We start from the raw sequence: 15,756 nt of genomic DNA on the forward strand, positions 1-15,756 counted from the left end.
GCATAACGATATCTTCCTCTTTGTTATCATGTTTGCAAAAATAGCCCTTCTTTGTCAACTTCTTCGCCTTCCTAATGACCTCTTAGCTGACGATTTAGTGTAAACTCATCCCCATAAAACAACAGAGTTTCAAAAAACTGTAAATTCAATATTTTCCCTTCCCTCTCCCATTCTTTAACACCACAAATCCCAGTGGCCATCTTGTTTTTCTGTCTGGTGATGATGATGATGAACCAGAATTATATATATATTAAAAAAAAATCTGTACATACACCTACATATCAGTAAATCAGTATTTCTTGGATTAAGAAACTACCAGTACTTGAGTTATACTAGTTAAAACAGTTTTATTCTGTACTCAGAACAGTAAAGATTCTTCTTATGAACCAACATGTTTCCCCTGGCTTTGAGATTTCTGTATTGAAGTCACTTGTTATAGATAAATACTTTTAATTTCTCTGTATTTCGGAACAAAACACCCTCTATAATCACAGGCAAACGCGGCGAACGGAAACTCAGGCAGTTGGAAGGACAGCCTTTCAGTGACGCATCACACATGCGTCGCAAGGGCTTGAATGACTGAGGCGCGTACATAGCACCTGTAGGTTTTGGTGTGTGGCTGAAGAGTTTCTTAATTATCCTTTGGGAGTATCTGGTGTAATTTTTCCTGATGGAGGAGGTGGACGTTGAGCCGACTGTCACCGTAAGTAGCAACTGGAGTGAAGATTTTTGCTCCTTGCTCTCCTTTTTCTGTAATTAGGAATGCTAATATGCTAACTATAGCGCAATAATATAGCATGAAATAAAGTGTCCTACACAACACGGTAAATAAACATGTTAATGAATGAAATAGTAAGCTGAGTCAGGTAAGTGTAGTTAATATGACAGTGTTGGATCATTTATCCCAGTGTTTTAATCATGTGGCAGAGTCAAACAGCAGATTGAAATTTGGTCAGGCTGTAGAATCATACATTGAAAAAATGATATTCAATAACTTCAATGTGCTTATTTTGATTTTTTTATGGCTCATCTTTCTCTGTTCTTTTAATGCAGGGTATCCCAGCAGTCAGTGATGGAAAGCACTTGGGATTTGCATGGGGTCCTGGTGGTATCCTTGCCTATGAGACCAGTTACCCTTCATCAGGTATACACGAGTAGCTTGTACATCCCATCAGGCAAGTCTTCATTTTCACACCTTCTGATAACCTGATGTATATTTGTCTGTACTTCAGGAGTCACAGGATCAGGCAGCTCCTTTATTCATGAAGTCAGGAAAGATGAGGACATTTATTCCCCCATTCTACGCAAGCTCTTCAACGAGTCACATCACATCTTTGTTGGTCTGCAGACAATCAAAGAGGACCTCCCGAGCAAAAACAAAAAGCCACAGTAAGACTGCCTGCCTGACACCTGTCCATGTACTTAAGAGATAAATCTGAGTTATACGACTCAGAATGATATAATAACAACAATCTTCTCTTTCTTGCACCATAGATTCGTCAGCATCAGTAAAAACTACAGATCTGTGATACGGGCCTGTATAGAGGAGCTTCAGCAAGCTGCTGGTAATAATTTGGTCTGAGATTTTGAGATTTGATTCTTCAATTGGATTATTGAGGGAATAATCAAGGTCACATCTCTCTAATGTGTGCAGTTTCAACGAGAGTTGCAGATGTGGCGACACAATATGGAAATCAGGTATGGTCTACTTCTTCACCTTTATCCCTGTTGCTACATTGAGAAGCGACACATTTTTTAAATCTTGAAAAGAATAATGGGCAATAAGTTGCATCCAAGAAGAGCCAAATAATAGTCATTGTTTACACTTGTATCAAATTTTATCAGATTTCTGTACATTGTTATTAGGGCTGCATGTTATTGGGAAAAATATATTGTGATATTTTTGTTACCTATTTTTATTTCTTTTCTGAAATTTACTACTCCACTCTGTTCAGTTGAATTCTCCCTGAAATGATGTAAACAGACTCTCACCTAACTGCCTCTGTCTCTCTCTCTGGATGTTATTTACGTTAGTGTTAGCTTTGGAATCTAAATCATATTGATGTTTGTTAATTATTGATATTGATCTAAAATATCTTCTGTAAGTGATTCTTTTCACAACAGTTAAGACTTTGTAACAATGCACTCCTGCACAGCGGTTCCTTCATTTAAGTTTCACTCTGCAACCAAATAATAAAACAGGCACACAGTGGTAGCGCATTCAGGCTTAGCAGATGCGCAGTGGCTATCTGAATATGTCCTTCTCCTGAGTTTTGTCTTTTTGTGGGCTTGTATGACCTTTTGCCACAGATTTAGATGAATGAATGAAAAGTAATGTTTAGAGCAGGGGTCTGCAACCGCTACTTTCAAAAGAGCCATTTTGCCTCAGCTCACCTGGATGAAAGTCATTCAAGAGCTGCAAAATATACTTAATCTTCACAATAAAGACAAAAAGTGTATAACATTCTAGGCAAAGTAAAAATCTAGTGAATAATTATTTAAAGATTTGAAAAAAAAAAGAAAAATGAAATTAAAAAATGTGCTAAAGCGTGCAAAAAAATTGAAATGTAAAAAAATGAAATGGAAAAAATTTGCTGAACCTAAATTATGCAATTTCTAAATTTTGCTTTATTTTTTCAAAATAATTGTAAAAAAAATTCTAAAAACTGTGAAATATGTAAAAAAAAAAATGGAATTTAAAAAAAAACTTCAAAATTTTGCAACCCCCCCCCCCCCCCCCCCCCCCCCCCCCCCCTTTTTTTTCAAAATTTGAAAAAATGTATTAAAAAAAATTGAAGTTAAAAAAATGACAAAAAATGTAGAAGCTTTATTGCAAGAGGTTATACATATTTTGTACAACACAATGTTTAACTGTGAATTGTTTGGTATCTGTGTTGTTATCATTTATACCCTCTGGAAGAAAAATTTGTAAAAAAAAATTGTTGATTTATTATATTTTTAAAGCTACAAGGAGCCACTGCAAAGGAGTCAAAGAGCCACATGGGGCTCCAGAGCCGCAGGTTGCAGACCCCTGGTTTAGAGACATTTCAACAAGCACGTTGTGTTTTGCAAAGATGATTCCCCTTAGAAAGAGAAAAAAAGAATAGTTTCTGCATCACCTTGCCATATGAATATTGTGCATGCACATATAGCAGTGATGATACTGAAATGATGTATTGTGCAGCTCTTATTAAGAAACTGGCCGTAAGTTGTGGAGCAATTTGTTCAAGGTGCTGTTGCAGTGATTATTAATTTTCTCATGGTCATTGATCTAACCAGAGTCTCTATTTTGGCGTGACAGGCATCCATTCTTTTAGCCACTGAGCTGATCTGGAATCTGTGTGAGGTGCTGTTCATCGATGCTGCTTCAGGTTTGAATTGTTCATGGTTTATGTCACATCTCCATGTATTGTTTTTAACTTTAAGCTGAATCTGGGATGTCTGTGTCCTCAGCGGGGTCCCTGCTGCTCCACCTCCTGGACTGGGTACGGTTACATAAGGTCGTCATGGATGAGAAAGCCAGAGAAGTGCTACAAAGTGAGAGTCCTGCAGAGCACAGTGACTTCTGGGACGTGGTAGGTGCTGCTCATCTGAAAGCTGCTTGCATAGCCAGCTCTGACTCTATGCAAGAATCACACAGGAGGCACACACATCTTGCATATAGTGCTTCAACATTTTGCTTGGAATGGTGGACAATTTGAAATCCCTGATGGAAAATGTTGTGCGTTTGTGCTGTGCAGGTGGTGAGTCATGTGCTGCAGGGCAGGTTGGAGGAAGCCAGGGATATGCTGGGGAGGAGGGCCAAACTCCAGCCCGCTGCCAGGAACATGTTCAAGCTGATGGACACTTTACTCAGCAAGATGCCTTTCTACAATGTAAGATTATCCCTCAGTGGATCCTCCTACCTGGTAGCTTTAGAGAAACATCTGCGATGCACATGATTTGGTACAAGCTGTAATAATAATTTCTACTATTTTTTTTTAATAAAATACTGGTCTGTAAATCCTCTCTCCCTTCACAGATAGCATGCAAAACATTTTACCATACCAGCTTTATTTATAGAGCACTTTTAAAAACAACCACAGCTGTAGACAAAGTGCTGTACAGGTAGATCAAAATGAAATGATAAAAACAGATAAGTAAAAACAGACAAATAAAAGAAAAACATTTTAAAAACAATAAAAGCAAATTAAAAAAAAGCAAGTAAAAGGGAATAAATGAAAATATAAGAGAATAAGACCAGGCAAAGAAACTAAGTCTCGCTGGAGTTAAAAGCCAAAGAATAAAAATGGGTTTTAAGACGTGTTTTTATCATGATCACATGATATACGGTGTGTCTGTCTATAAGTCTGGGTTAAACACCAGCTTTTTAAAAAGTAATCAAAGGGACTTCCTGTGGAATCTTTCAGCCTAGTGGGACCCAGACGCTCACAGAGTTTGATGTGAAGTGGAGACACTGGCATGAGGAGGTTGACCGCTGCCTTCAGGATAACTCATTTGCCAGCAACCAACACCTGGAGCTCATCTGTAAGGTCGGTGTTTGAATAAATTGATTAATAACCACATTGTGGTAGACATTTGTAACTTATTTATTTTACTGTGTTATGTTTTAATCCAATTTTTCTTATTTTAGATCCTTGTGGGGGATGAAGACACGATGCTGGAGCAGAAGGGACTCCTGGGCTCATGGTACCACTTCCTGGTTGCCAGACTGCTCTTCTGCCATCCAACAGTCAAACCCACCGAGCTTCACTTTTACGCTCAGGTAATCCGCCGCAACAATCATGTTTTATCCTAACTTCAACAGATGGCTGTAATGTATTTGTTTTCTAACGTGTTGTAGTCATGCATGACCATGTTTCTGGACCCGAGGAGCGACCCTGACCCCCTGAACAGCATCTTATTGGCTGCGTTTGAGTTTGACATCCATCAGGTCATCAAGGACTGCAGGTAACACTTCAAACTGAATTTATACTGTATGTACAAGTAGGGCTGCAGCGATTAGTCGACATAATCGATTAGTTGACGATAAAAATTCATCGACGCAAATTTTAATAGTCGACGTGTCGTATTATTGTTTTTGTCATTGTCACACGGTGAAATCAAATACCAGGGGGTAATACTCATTTGTAACTTCAGTTCACAGCTTGAGGTGCTTTGTTACTGGATACTTTTATGGGAAAAGATCACTAAGTTCATACGTGAGAAATACTGATGAGGAAAAATCTCCACTCACAGAGAGCGCTGTGCGCTGACTGAGGCTCTGCTTGGACAGCCTGACAGCTCCCGGAGTTTAGCATCTGATAACGTGATTTAGAGAGTCTCCTTCACTCTCTGTTACGGACTGTTTTTCAGGATCTGAGTCACAAACTAGCGTCAAAACTCCCCTAACTTTTGAAAAGAGAGGACATTTATCTGAAGGAGCTCTCACTCTCAAGCTCACACTGCACCAGTAACACTCAGCGGGGAGGAGGAGGGGCGGAGTGCGCATGAGCGAAATAACGCGTGTAGAGAAACGAAACTTAACACGTTGTCATGGAGAGCTGGGAGTAAATCAGGCAGGATCATAAAGAGAGCAAAGCCCCAATAAGCAAATAAACATTAGAAAACAAGCCCAAAGTCACTAATCAGTGGTCTGTCCAACACTGAACAACAACTTCATTTCCCTGTTACCTGCTTCATTCATTTTGAGATTAATTTAATTTTTTGTATTGTAGGCTACTTATATTTTTTTATGTCATCATGAATGAAATAAAGACAAACAAGCATGACACAGGGCTGACCAATCAGAAGTGAGAACCTAACTCTGGGTAAATGCAGTGAAAATGCAACACGCAGGTTGAATTATAAAGATCTGCACATTTTTTTTAAAGGCCAAATTAGGTTGAAACACAAAATAACTGTGATTAATCGACTAATTGAAAAAATAATCGATATGTTACTTTAAAAATAATTGTTAGTTGCAGCCCTGTTGGACTGTAAGAGTAAACAGACTGGCCTTTTTATTTTTTATAATTTTATTCTATATTTTGCATTTTGCTGTGCAAAACAGTGTTGTTTAATTAGCTTTGTTATGAGAAAGATCGTTTTGGCAGTCATTTGGGATACATTATGGTTTTGAAATAATTGAACAACAGAAAAATAATCGTTAGACTAATCGTCCAATTAATCATTAGATTAGTCGATTATTCAATAAAATAATCGCCCGATTAATCGTTTTAAAAATAATCGTTTACCCCCAGCCCTATGTACAAGCCTGACCATGCTCATCACCACAGCCTGTAGTGCTTCTCACACCTCATGTTTTTCCTGCAGCATCGCTCTCAACAACTGGTGGTTTGTGGCCCATTTGACAGACCTGTTGGATCATTGCAAACTCCTCCAGTCTCATAATCTACAGTAAGGACTCCATCAGCTTGTTTAACACTTTAAGCTGAGGATGATATAATTCTAATCATAAGGCATCTCTAATGTCTTTGTTGTGTTTGTGCTTTCAGCTTTGGCTCCAACTTGAGAGAGTTTCTCCTCTTAGAATATGCGTCTGGTCTCTTCACTCATCACAGGTAGGATCAGATGAGGATCATTTCTCGGGCTCTGCATTTCCTTTATTTCACGTTCAGGCAACGTTTCATTGTTCCAGTCTGCGTGGTGGGGTACTATGTTTTCTTACAGATTGTGTTTGTGTTTGTGTTTGTGTAAAGTCTGTGGCAGCTAGCCGTGGACTACTTTGACCACTGCCCAGAGTTTGGACGTGTCTACCTGGAGCTGCAGATTGAGCACATTCCTTTAGACACGGAGCGCAAAGCACTCAAGGTGCTCAGGATCTGTGAGAAGAGGCAGATGTCAGAGCAAGGTAGAGGCTTCTTTTTCACACTTCCCCCTGTTTTCTTGTCTTTACATTTATTTTACACAAATACAAACCTACTTTTGACTTTTTGTCCTTGTGTAGTGAGGAGTACCTGTAAGATCATGGCCATGCGCGCTCTGAGGAACAACAGACTGGGCTCGGCTCTCTCTTGGAGCATCCGGGCCAAAGATGCTGCCTTTGCCACCCTCATTTCAGAGAGGTTAGTCTTCTATAGAGTGCATCTGTACTGCAGATTCAGAAATAAAGATTACATTTGGATCATTTGTTTTTTTGACATCAAGAAATCCTCTTTTTCAGTTACACTCATTAGAAGGTTTTTTTTTTTTTTTTACCTCCAACCGTTTCCAGATCCTGTGAAGTAACAGTATTGAAAAACAAAGGGCATATTCAGACCTGGACTGTTTGGTCCACTTTAAACGGGCCAGGGTTTGTTTCCCACGCTGGTGTGGACTTTTCATGCAGGTGTGAATAGACACAAGCGAACCCTGGTGCGGACCAAACAACCGGACCGAGACCCACTTTTTGAGGTGGTCTTGGTCCGCTTCCAAACAAACTCTGGTGCAGTTCGTGGTTCTCCGGTGCAGGTCTGAATACAAACCAAGGTCCATCCAAACTAACTACAGGAAACATGCGCCTTTTGGGCCTATAAAGCCACCGTAACCTAACCGTCTTTGGTTCATACCTGATCCTCCGTCTTCTGTTTAGCCACGCTGTTGCTAGCATGTTGTGGGTCAGGACATACAGAGCATAGCGTCTCCTTGCTGCTCGCATTCGTCTTCGCTGTCCCAAAATTGTAAACGGTGTTGTTAAGCCTCTGAAGGAGCTGCTCTTGAAACTGAAAATGATTTTGCAGCTCTAATAAGAGCACAAACACACGTGTTTCCCTCCATTTCCAGGTCTGTACTCTGTGTGCCGCCCTTTGTCAGTGCTGTCCAATGAGAGCACTGATCCTCACACACATGGATGTGTTTACAGAATATAGTCCACTTGCAAAAAGTACAATCTGAATACAAACCGCACCAAACGAAAAAAATACAGTCCGCTTTTGGTCCGGACCAACCAAGTGGACTAAGGACTTTTCTGGTCTGATTACAGCCAAAGAGCCTATTGTTTCTCCCACAAATCTAGAAAAAAATATCAATAAGACAACGTTTTTTATATTTATAACACCTAAAGAGATGAAAAAGCTCTCTCTGTCTCTCATCATTTTACACCAGACAGAAAGAGGTGTGACAAATAAGAGCTGGGTTAAACTAGCTCTGCTCTGCAGGCGGTTAAAGTTCCTGAATAAATTGCCTCTTACTCATATCCTTGTTAGAAACATGATCCAGCTTGTGTGCGTGTGTGTGTGTCTGTGTGTGTGTGTGTTAGATTTTTACAGGATTACTGTGCCAGAGGGACCTTCTCTGATCTGGATCTGATAGACAACCTGGGGCCTGCGATGCTGCTCAGTGACAGACTCACTTTCCTAGGTTTGAACCCTCATCATCATCATCATCTTTATCATCATGTGCTCTCACAAACTGAATTTACACACAAGTGAGGGAACAGTATGTCAAGGCCGACTGTCCCTTTAATCCGTATCAGACGATCACATGAGACTCACAGAGCTGTGTGTTTACTCTGAAGTATAAATAAAGCCGTGTGCTGCTTAATGCAGTAACATGTGACCGTATGTTTTTCATTGGAAGATGAAGCAGCACATCTTAAAGTGATACTCCGGGATGGAACAAGTTGGGTCCTATCACAAGGTTTAGGGCAGAAATTACCCCTACAGCAGTGTTTTTGTGCAGCAGAAGCCCAGAGCGCTCGCACCAAACACCCCCTCCCTGCTCCTCTGCCGGTTTCCTCTGCACTCAGACGGGGCCATATTTTACTTGACCAAAAACACAAATAAACAGACTCCTACCGAAAATCTGATATGGGTCTGAATTCACGCTTTATTTAGAGAATTTTCAGTGTTACTTCCACACAAAAACACCACTAAATAAGGCTCTAGTTCTCATCATGTCTCTTCGTCCTGGCAGACTACCTGCGTTTGTTTATATCTGACACGCCATGCGCGCGGACTGATACCGTATTTTCAGCACCACAAGGTGCACCTAAAAGCCTTCAGTTTTCTCAAAAGTCGACAGTGCGCTTAATAATCTGATGCGCCTTGTATATGGATCGATATTGATTACGTATTTCCCGCACTATAAGGCGCACCTAAAAGCCTTCAGCACAGAAAATAGTTGGACAGGAAAATGTGCGGCTCCGTGTGGATGTAGTCTGTGTTTGACTGACTTATTGACTGTTTTGTTGACATTCCCTTTAGCACAGCTCCATCTAGTGGATGCATAACGCAACCCCAGCCACTACGATAGCTTATTCTATGCGCCTTATAATGCGGTGCGCCCTCTATATGAAAACAGTTTTCAAATAGGCCATTCATTGAAGGTGCGCCCTATATTCCGAAGCGCCTTGTAGTGCGGAAAATACGGTACACTAAGCCGTGAGCGCCTCGTAGCCAGCTGTGGCTCTGCAGCGGAGGTAGCGCCGTTTTACAACACGATGAGAACTAGAGCCTTATTTAGCGGTGTTTTTGTGTGAAAGTAACGCACTGAAAATTCTCTAAATAAAGCATGAATGCAGACCCATATCCGATTTTTCGGTGGGAGTCCGTTTATTTGTGTTTTTGGTCAAGTAAAATATGGTCCCGTCTGAGTGCAGAGGAAACCGACAGAGGAGCAGGGAGGGGGTGTTTGGTGCGAGCACTCTGGGCTTCTGCTGCACAGAATCACTGCTGTAGGGGTAATTTCTGCCCTAAACCTTATCACTTTAAGCGAAGATACAAAGACTCTGTATTCTCCAGTATTTTCCAAGTCTTTGCCAGAAAGTATTATCACTGGCTGGTGTTTCTGGGTGAAATCTGAGCCCTCTCTTATTTCTAGGGAAGTACCGTGAGTTTCACAGGCTGTACGGAGAGAAGCGCTTCAGCGAGGCAGCAAAGCTTCTCCTCTCGCTCATGACGGCAAAGATCGCCCCCCGAAGCTTCTGGATGACTCTGCTGACCGACGCCCTGCCTCTGCTGGAGCAGAAAGAGGTGACTCATTGAAAAGTGTTCAGTGTTCTGAGGAATGACCTACAGGGCTCAGACATTTTCAAAGCATTTTGACAGACCTTTCAAGACCTGCAGATTATGGTTTAATATGACTGTATCAACACAGACACCACCAAAAGAAGAGTGAACTCTCCTCTTTCACGTCTGTCTTCCAGTTTTTATCCAAAAAATGTAATTTTTTAGATTGTGCTTGTTCTATCCTTTGATCCTCTCCTTGATCTGTTGTCTTTTCTCATGATCCCCGCTCTTTCTCTCCGAACTACTGCTACACATCCTCTGTTAGAGTGTGAACTGCCTGAACTTTTCTGACGTGCAACGTCTCGCCATGTTTCTGTCATCTCACATCTTCTCATGTCTCTGCTATTCTCTCATCAGAGAGCAGGATGATACATAGACAAATTCCAAGATAAATTCACTGCATGTGAAAAATCAAGCTCCAAGATAAATTCACTGAAGCCCTGACATATTTCGAATAGAATATATTAGAATAGAATAGAACAAATTTATTAATCCCTAAAGGAATATATTGAGTCATTGCAGCAAAACAAGAAAGTATAAATTGCAAAACAGTTTTAACTAGAAAAAAAGTCCATCAGAGACGACAGCTTGTCCATCATTCTCCAATCAGCCTCCACCTCCACAGGGTCCAGGACTGAGCTGGACTTCTTCTCCTGTTCAGTCTCTCTCTCCTGTATCCTGTCTGCTCACAGCAGGTGAAATCCTGCTTTCTTGTCCAGTGTTAGCTCTGTTAGCCAAGTCTGTGAATAGCATGATGCTACTTTCCCCTATGGTATTCCCTCTGGTGCTGGGTTAGCATGGCTAGCTTGTCCATATTTTTGGAGATAGATCTTACATTCCTTACAACGATGAATGGAAACACAGATCGATCTCGTCACTTCTTAGCTCACAAAGCAGCACCAGCACATCATCCTCGCCTCCTTCTCCTCAGCTCACAGAGAACACCAGCCCCAGAACCGGTTAGCATTGACATGCTACAGGCTGCTAACAGCTGAAATCTTGTGTAAAGAAGTAAAAACACCACTGCAAACACAACCAGTTTGGAGTCCATGGCCAACAAACGAGACATAAAAGTAACAACAGGCTCCCAACTGCTGTAACAGGCAGCCCCTCTTGTGGCACCTAGTAACGCCTTTCCTTGGAGAATTTTATTATTACTTATCATAATCTTTCATCTTTGGTACATCTTTTGTAGCAGAAAAAGTCAGATACGGTGTCAGAGAGCTGGAAATTCTTGTAAACACCCAGCTTTCTCTCAGGGCAAATTAAGAGAACAAAGAAACATTTATAATTATAAGATTATAAGCAGAGCGCATTTGTTATTTCCTGTGTCTGAGGATCAGTGATAGATCTTTGAAGCTTTACTTAACTGTTGCAGTGACTGATTTGCAATTTAATTTTCTTTTTTTATGGATTTCATATTTTTCTTGTAGACTTTGCTGTTCCTTATCATTGGAGATATTTTTTCACAATGTGTTGAGATAATAATAAACCCTCAGTTAAGATGACTGTGTCCCAGTCCTAATCTCTGAATTTCTTTTCCATCTTTTTGCCTCTCCAGAGTATTATTTCAGCTTTATGTCATTCATATTCAGTGAAAGCAAGATCTGTCATAGTTTCTCATATTCTGATGTTTTTTCTTGAATCAACTGTTTTAACCACAAAATTTTTTTATTCTGTAGGTAATATTCTCTGCAGACCAAACCTATGAGCTGATGTTTTGTTTAGAGGAACTCACCTCCTCTCTGAACACCACAGCTGGCGGCACAGATGGACCCACACAGGTATGCATCACATTTGCAGATCAAGCCAAGACTGAGGCAGTAGGGCAGAGTTCATAGTGTCACCTTTTTTTTTTGGCAAATCTGAAGCCTTGCATAAAAGTATTGTTAAAGAATGAAGAGGAAAAAGTTGTATCCATATGTTGAAAGATTTGACTTGAAAGTCCCAGTGTTTATGAGGGATGGAACGGTCCGCAAAATCCCTGGTTCAGATCTTATCAGGGTTTTTGGTTTGGTGTAAATTATTTTCAACATCCCAGAATACCATATATTCTACTAATCCACGGTTAACAGTTTGTTTTTATATCAAATCTGTCATGTATAAACTAGGGCTGTGACTTTAACGCATTAATTAGATTAATTAATTACATCGCACATTTACGTGTTATAAAAATCAACGCAAGATTAACTCATTAGCTACCGGCCATTTTCAGAGCATCTTGAATGATCTTTTAAGACCCAAATAATCTTGTTTTCTCTGACCATGTAAACACCAAAGTTACTTTAGAAGAGTAGACTCTCTTCTTTTATGTCTTTCTTCCTGTTTTTGGTCCAAAAAACAGACAAATTAAACTTTTTTGATAGCATTCATCTTGGGCGCTCCATCCTTTGATCCTCTCCATGATCTCCGTCGTCTTTTCTCACGATGGTGCCGCTCTTTCTCTCTGAGCTACAGCGACACATCCTCAGTTGGAGCGTGAGCTGCCTGAACTTTTCTGACTTGCAGTGTCTCTCTGTGTCCCTGTCATCTCACATTTCTCCTCATATCCATGCTGAGCTCTCGTCTAAAGAGCGCATCGCTGTCACCCACAGTAGTTTACGAGCAGGATTTTGATTGACAAGCTCCACCAGACCCCGCCTCCCTCGGCTGAAAAATGTAATTTACTTCTATAGACGCAGTAAACAGTAATCAAATGTCAATGGCGGGGAACACGGACATTTTAATTGATATTGTCCAGTTAAAAAAAAAGGATTTACAAATCTTCTCTTTTTCGTGTATTCATTCGAATACATTCATTCACTCATTAGTCATGCACTATGATTTTGTAATGCCTGAGAACTCAAATTCTTTATGTGGGGACCTTAAGCAGATATAAGATTAAAATGTGATTAATTAGATCAATTAATTACAAATCCTGTAATTAATAAAAAAAAAAATTAATCTCCTGACAGCACTATTTACCACATAACGGCTGATGAATGTACTTGAAAGTAGTGTCCTCAATTGCAATTAATTACAATTAATTAATTACAAATAGCATAATTAATTTGATTCATTTTTTAATCAAGTCCCACCACTAGTATAAACGTATAAAACCTAAAGCAGGGGTCACCAACCTTTTTGAGAGAAATGAGTGGTACGAGGGGCTACTTGCCTGATACAAAATTCCTGAACAAAATTGCACAGATCACTTTTTAATGACAGTAATAATAGTAGAAGTAATGTGAGGAGACTGCTCAAATCAATGTTAATTATTCCACAATTAATATTAATGATTAACACGACAGCGATGGCAGGAAGCATTTCTTGAAGTAACTCTGTTGTGACCAGTGCTGAATTTAAGACATGCCTTGCAGGCACCTCAAGTGGTTCCTGTAGGTGCCAAGGTACCCATGGGTGCTTTTGGTGACCCCTGACCTAAAGAATGAGGCAGTTTGCCATTTGAAACACCATTAAAGCTGGGTGTGACCTTGCAAGATTCAACATGCCAACTCCTCAGTAAGGAAAGTGTCCATTGGCTGTCCCTGAAGTAACTAAAAGTCACTAAATGACGCTACCGCCTAATTTGCGTAATAAGCCATTTGCATGTAAGTGACATGGATGTTAGATGAGAAAGGAATAATGTGGGACAGACAAAAAGCAGGTAAATAACTATAAATATGTTTAAAAATACAAACTTCTTGGAGCACAGAGGGCCTAGTGGTTTAGGTACCGCTCCATGAGGTTCACCTCACGCAGGTGGCCCGGGTTCAAATCATAGACTGTATAAAACATGGATGTAGTCTCGCCGACGTCACCCGTCTGTGTCTGAAACAGAAAATGAAGCACATCGGCTATAGTGGCCATATTGGTAGTGGCAAGGGCTTCATCTACAGCCATAGGGCGCCGGGTGTCACGTGACCCTCAGCTGTGGGGGAGCTCACAATCTTAATATCCTCTGAGTCAAAAAAAAAAAATTCACCCCCCGTACAGTGGGAGCCGGTAGTAAAATTAGCGACTCAGACAGGAGACGTTTTTTGAACCAGGCTGTAAATAGGTTAATTTCTGCTTCGAAAATGGCTTTTTTTGGCTTGGTGTGTATGTGACTTCCACTACTTCCGGAGCCATCCTCAAGCAAACACTCCAGAAACAGCAGATTTTAGCACTTCCACATTGTCTCATATTCTGAGACCGGAGGTTGCCGCTTGGTTCAAATCCAGCCTTTGACCTCTTTCTAGCATGCCACTCCCCCACTCTCACGCTGTTTCCTGCTCTACTCACTCCTCTCTACTACTCAGTTAAGGGCAGAAAAAGCCCCCAAAAATAACTTTAAAAATTCTTGTGTGGATTTTTAGTCAAATGTTGACCCTTCTCCTTTACCCGGGCTTAGGACCAGCAGTAGAGACCCAAATGAGACATGCACTTGCTCTATTCAATTGAATGCAGTCATCTGCTCTGGAGCAGCAGGAGGAAACTGCTGCAGGTAGGGATGGGTACAGAATTAGGTACTTTTATAGGTACCGACCGAATTCTGTCAAAAGACTCAGTATCGACTCAGGTAAAACCAAAAGGTACCATGTTTAGGTACCTAAACACATCCTTGTGACTGTGAGGGAATAGAAGAGTGGGCAATTTTCCACACTGGGCATGAACACACCATTGCAAGGTTATATATCGAAAAATAAATATGTTAAATTAATTTTCTTTATATTTCATAAGTAAACAAATCAATATTATCAATATTATCAATATCTACCACATAAACGCAAGAAAGTACCGAAAATTGGTTGAATTGAGTACCGGTACCGATTGCCAGGTGGTACCGTATCGTTTCAGGTGTGAAAGGTACCCATCCCTAGCTGCAGGTGAGGAGGACTGACCGTCTGTTTTGAATAGGAGAGGAGCTCACAGCAGCACCTGCTGCTCATTGAGGACAGTAAGATCAAAACATGCTGTCAATGTCAGTCTCCAAACTCCAGATAAGTCACTAGCTTTGTTGCTAGTATCTTAAAGAAGTCTCCTTAGGGGTCTACAAAAACACTGAATATAATTGGCAACACTCAGTCACAGATTTATCTACCTCTTTCATACCGCCAAGCTGACACTACATATAAAGTGCTCTCATACAGCAGAACGGTGCAACGCCACAGGCACATCCTCTGACTCCGTCTGTTCCCTTTGCCATGTACACAACACACTCACCTCCCTCTACAGGTGTCCTGCTGTGCTCCTTTGCCTCGCATTGCGTATGCATATGATCGAAATCACAAAGAAAAAACATGAACCGAGCAACACATGCGCCTTGATCCAAGTCAGATAAACTGAATGGTTTGGATTTTTTTCATGAACCCTGCCATTCTTTAGTGTTTATATAGTGTGTTGAAATAATGGCTGTTTAGACCTTTATTCTGAAGTGCATGTGATGTTATTCAGCTGTAACCCTTCCTGAGGAAAAATGGGGGGCATGGATCTGATGTGCAGAAATACAGCCAAACAGACCCAAACAGCTCTAATTTGTGTTCTTTGTTTCAGGATGAAGACATCGAGGTGACAAAGGTGGAGCTCCTGAGACTCGCTCTGGCCAGGAATCTCGCCATGGCCATTGTCAAAGAGGGAACTGTGGAAGCATGAACAAAAGCAAACAAAGCTCTTCTTTTGCATTTTTGTATTGTAAATAAATTCAACTAATCAAAATGTGCTCTTTGATAATAAAACTATTCTTTACTTACACTGTCTTAAATTTGACCTTTGGTTCAGTTTTTGAGAAGTTTAAAATCAGAAGAGC

At 40.6% G+C, this 15,756-nt stretch overlaps 1 protein-coding gene across 1 annotated transcript; it reads left to right on the forward strand.

The window, feature by feature from the left end:
* Positions 1-524: 524 nt before the first annotated feature.
* On the forward strand, positions 525-15,665 carry nup85 (nucleoporin 85). The gene is made up of 19 exons (XM_074697534.1): positions 525-703; positions 1,054-1,144; positions 1,233-1,389; positions 1,495-1,565; positions 1,655-1,698; positions 3,302-3,371; positions 3,454-3,575; positions 3,741-3,875; positions 4,410-4,532; positions 4,634-4,765; positions 4,844-4,950; positions 6,316-6,399; positions 6,498-6,563; positions 6,702-6,853; positions 6,950-7,067; positions 8,240-8,340; positions 9,802-9,953; positions 11,672-11,773; positions 15,504-15,665. Exons 1-19 carry the CDS (start codon positions 671-673, stop codon positions 15,600-15,602), a joined length of 1,959 nt encoding a protein of 652 aa, XP_074553635.1. The 5' UTR covers positions 525-670; the 3' UTR covers positions 15,603-15,665.
* Positions 15,666-15,756: the final 91 nt, after the last annotated feature.

This window comes from Halichoeres trimaculatus, unplaced genomic scaffold, assembly GCF_033239565.1.
Source record: "Halichoeres trimaculatus isolate MK-OKI-2021-1 unplaced genomic scaffold, fHalTri1.1 fHalTri1_scaffold_20, whole genome shotgun sequence".
In the NCBI taxonomy this organism is placed as follows: Eukaryota; Metazoa; Chordata; class Actinopteri; order Labriformes; family Labridae; genus Halichoeres; species Halichoeres trimaculatus.

Bases quoted from the DNA above. Each gene is read 5' to 3' on its own strand.
- nup85 (XM_074697534.1), top strand. From the start codon at position 671: ATGGAGGAGGTGGACGTTGAGCCGACTGTCACC. The intron at 6,854-6,949 runs GTAGAGGCTTCT...GTCCTTGTGTAG, and splicing joins GAGGCAGATGTCAGAGCAAG to TGAGGAGTACCTGTAAGATC. The intron at 11,774-15,503 runs GTATGCATCACA...TCTTTGTTTCAG, and splicing joins GCACAGATGGACCCACACAG to GATGAAGACATCGAGGTGAC.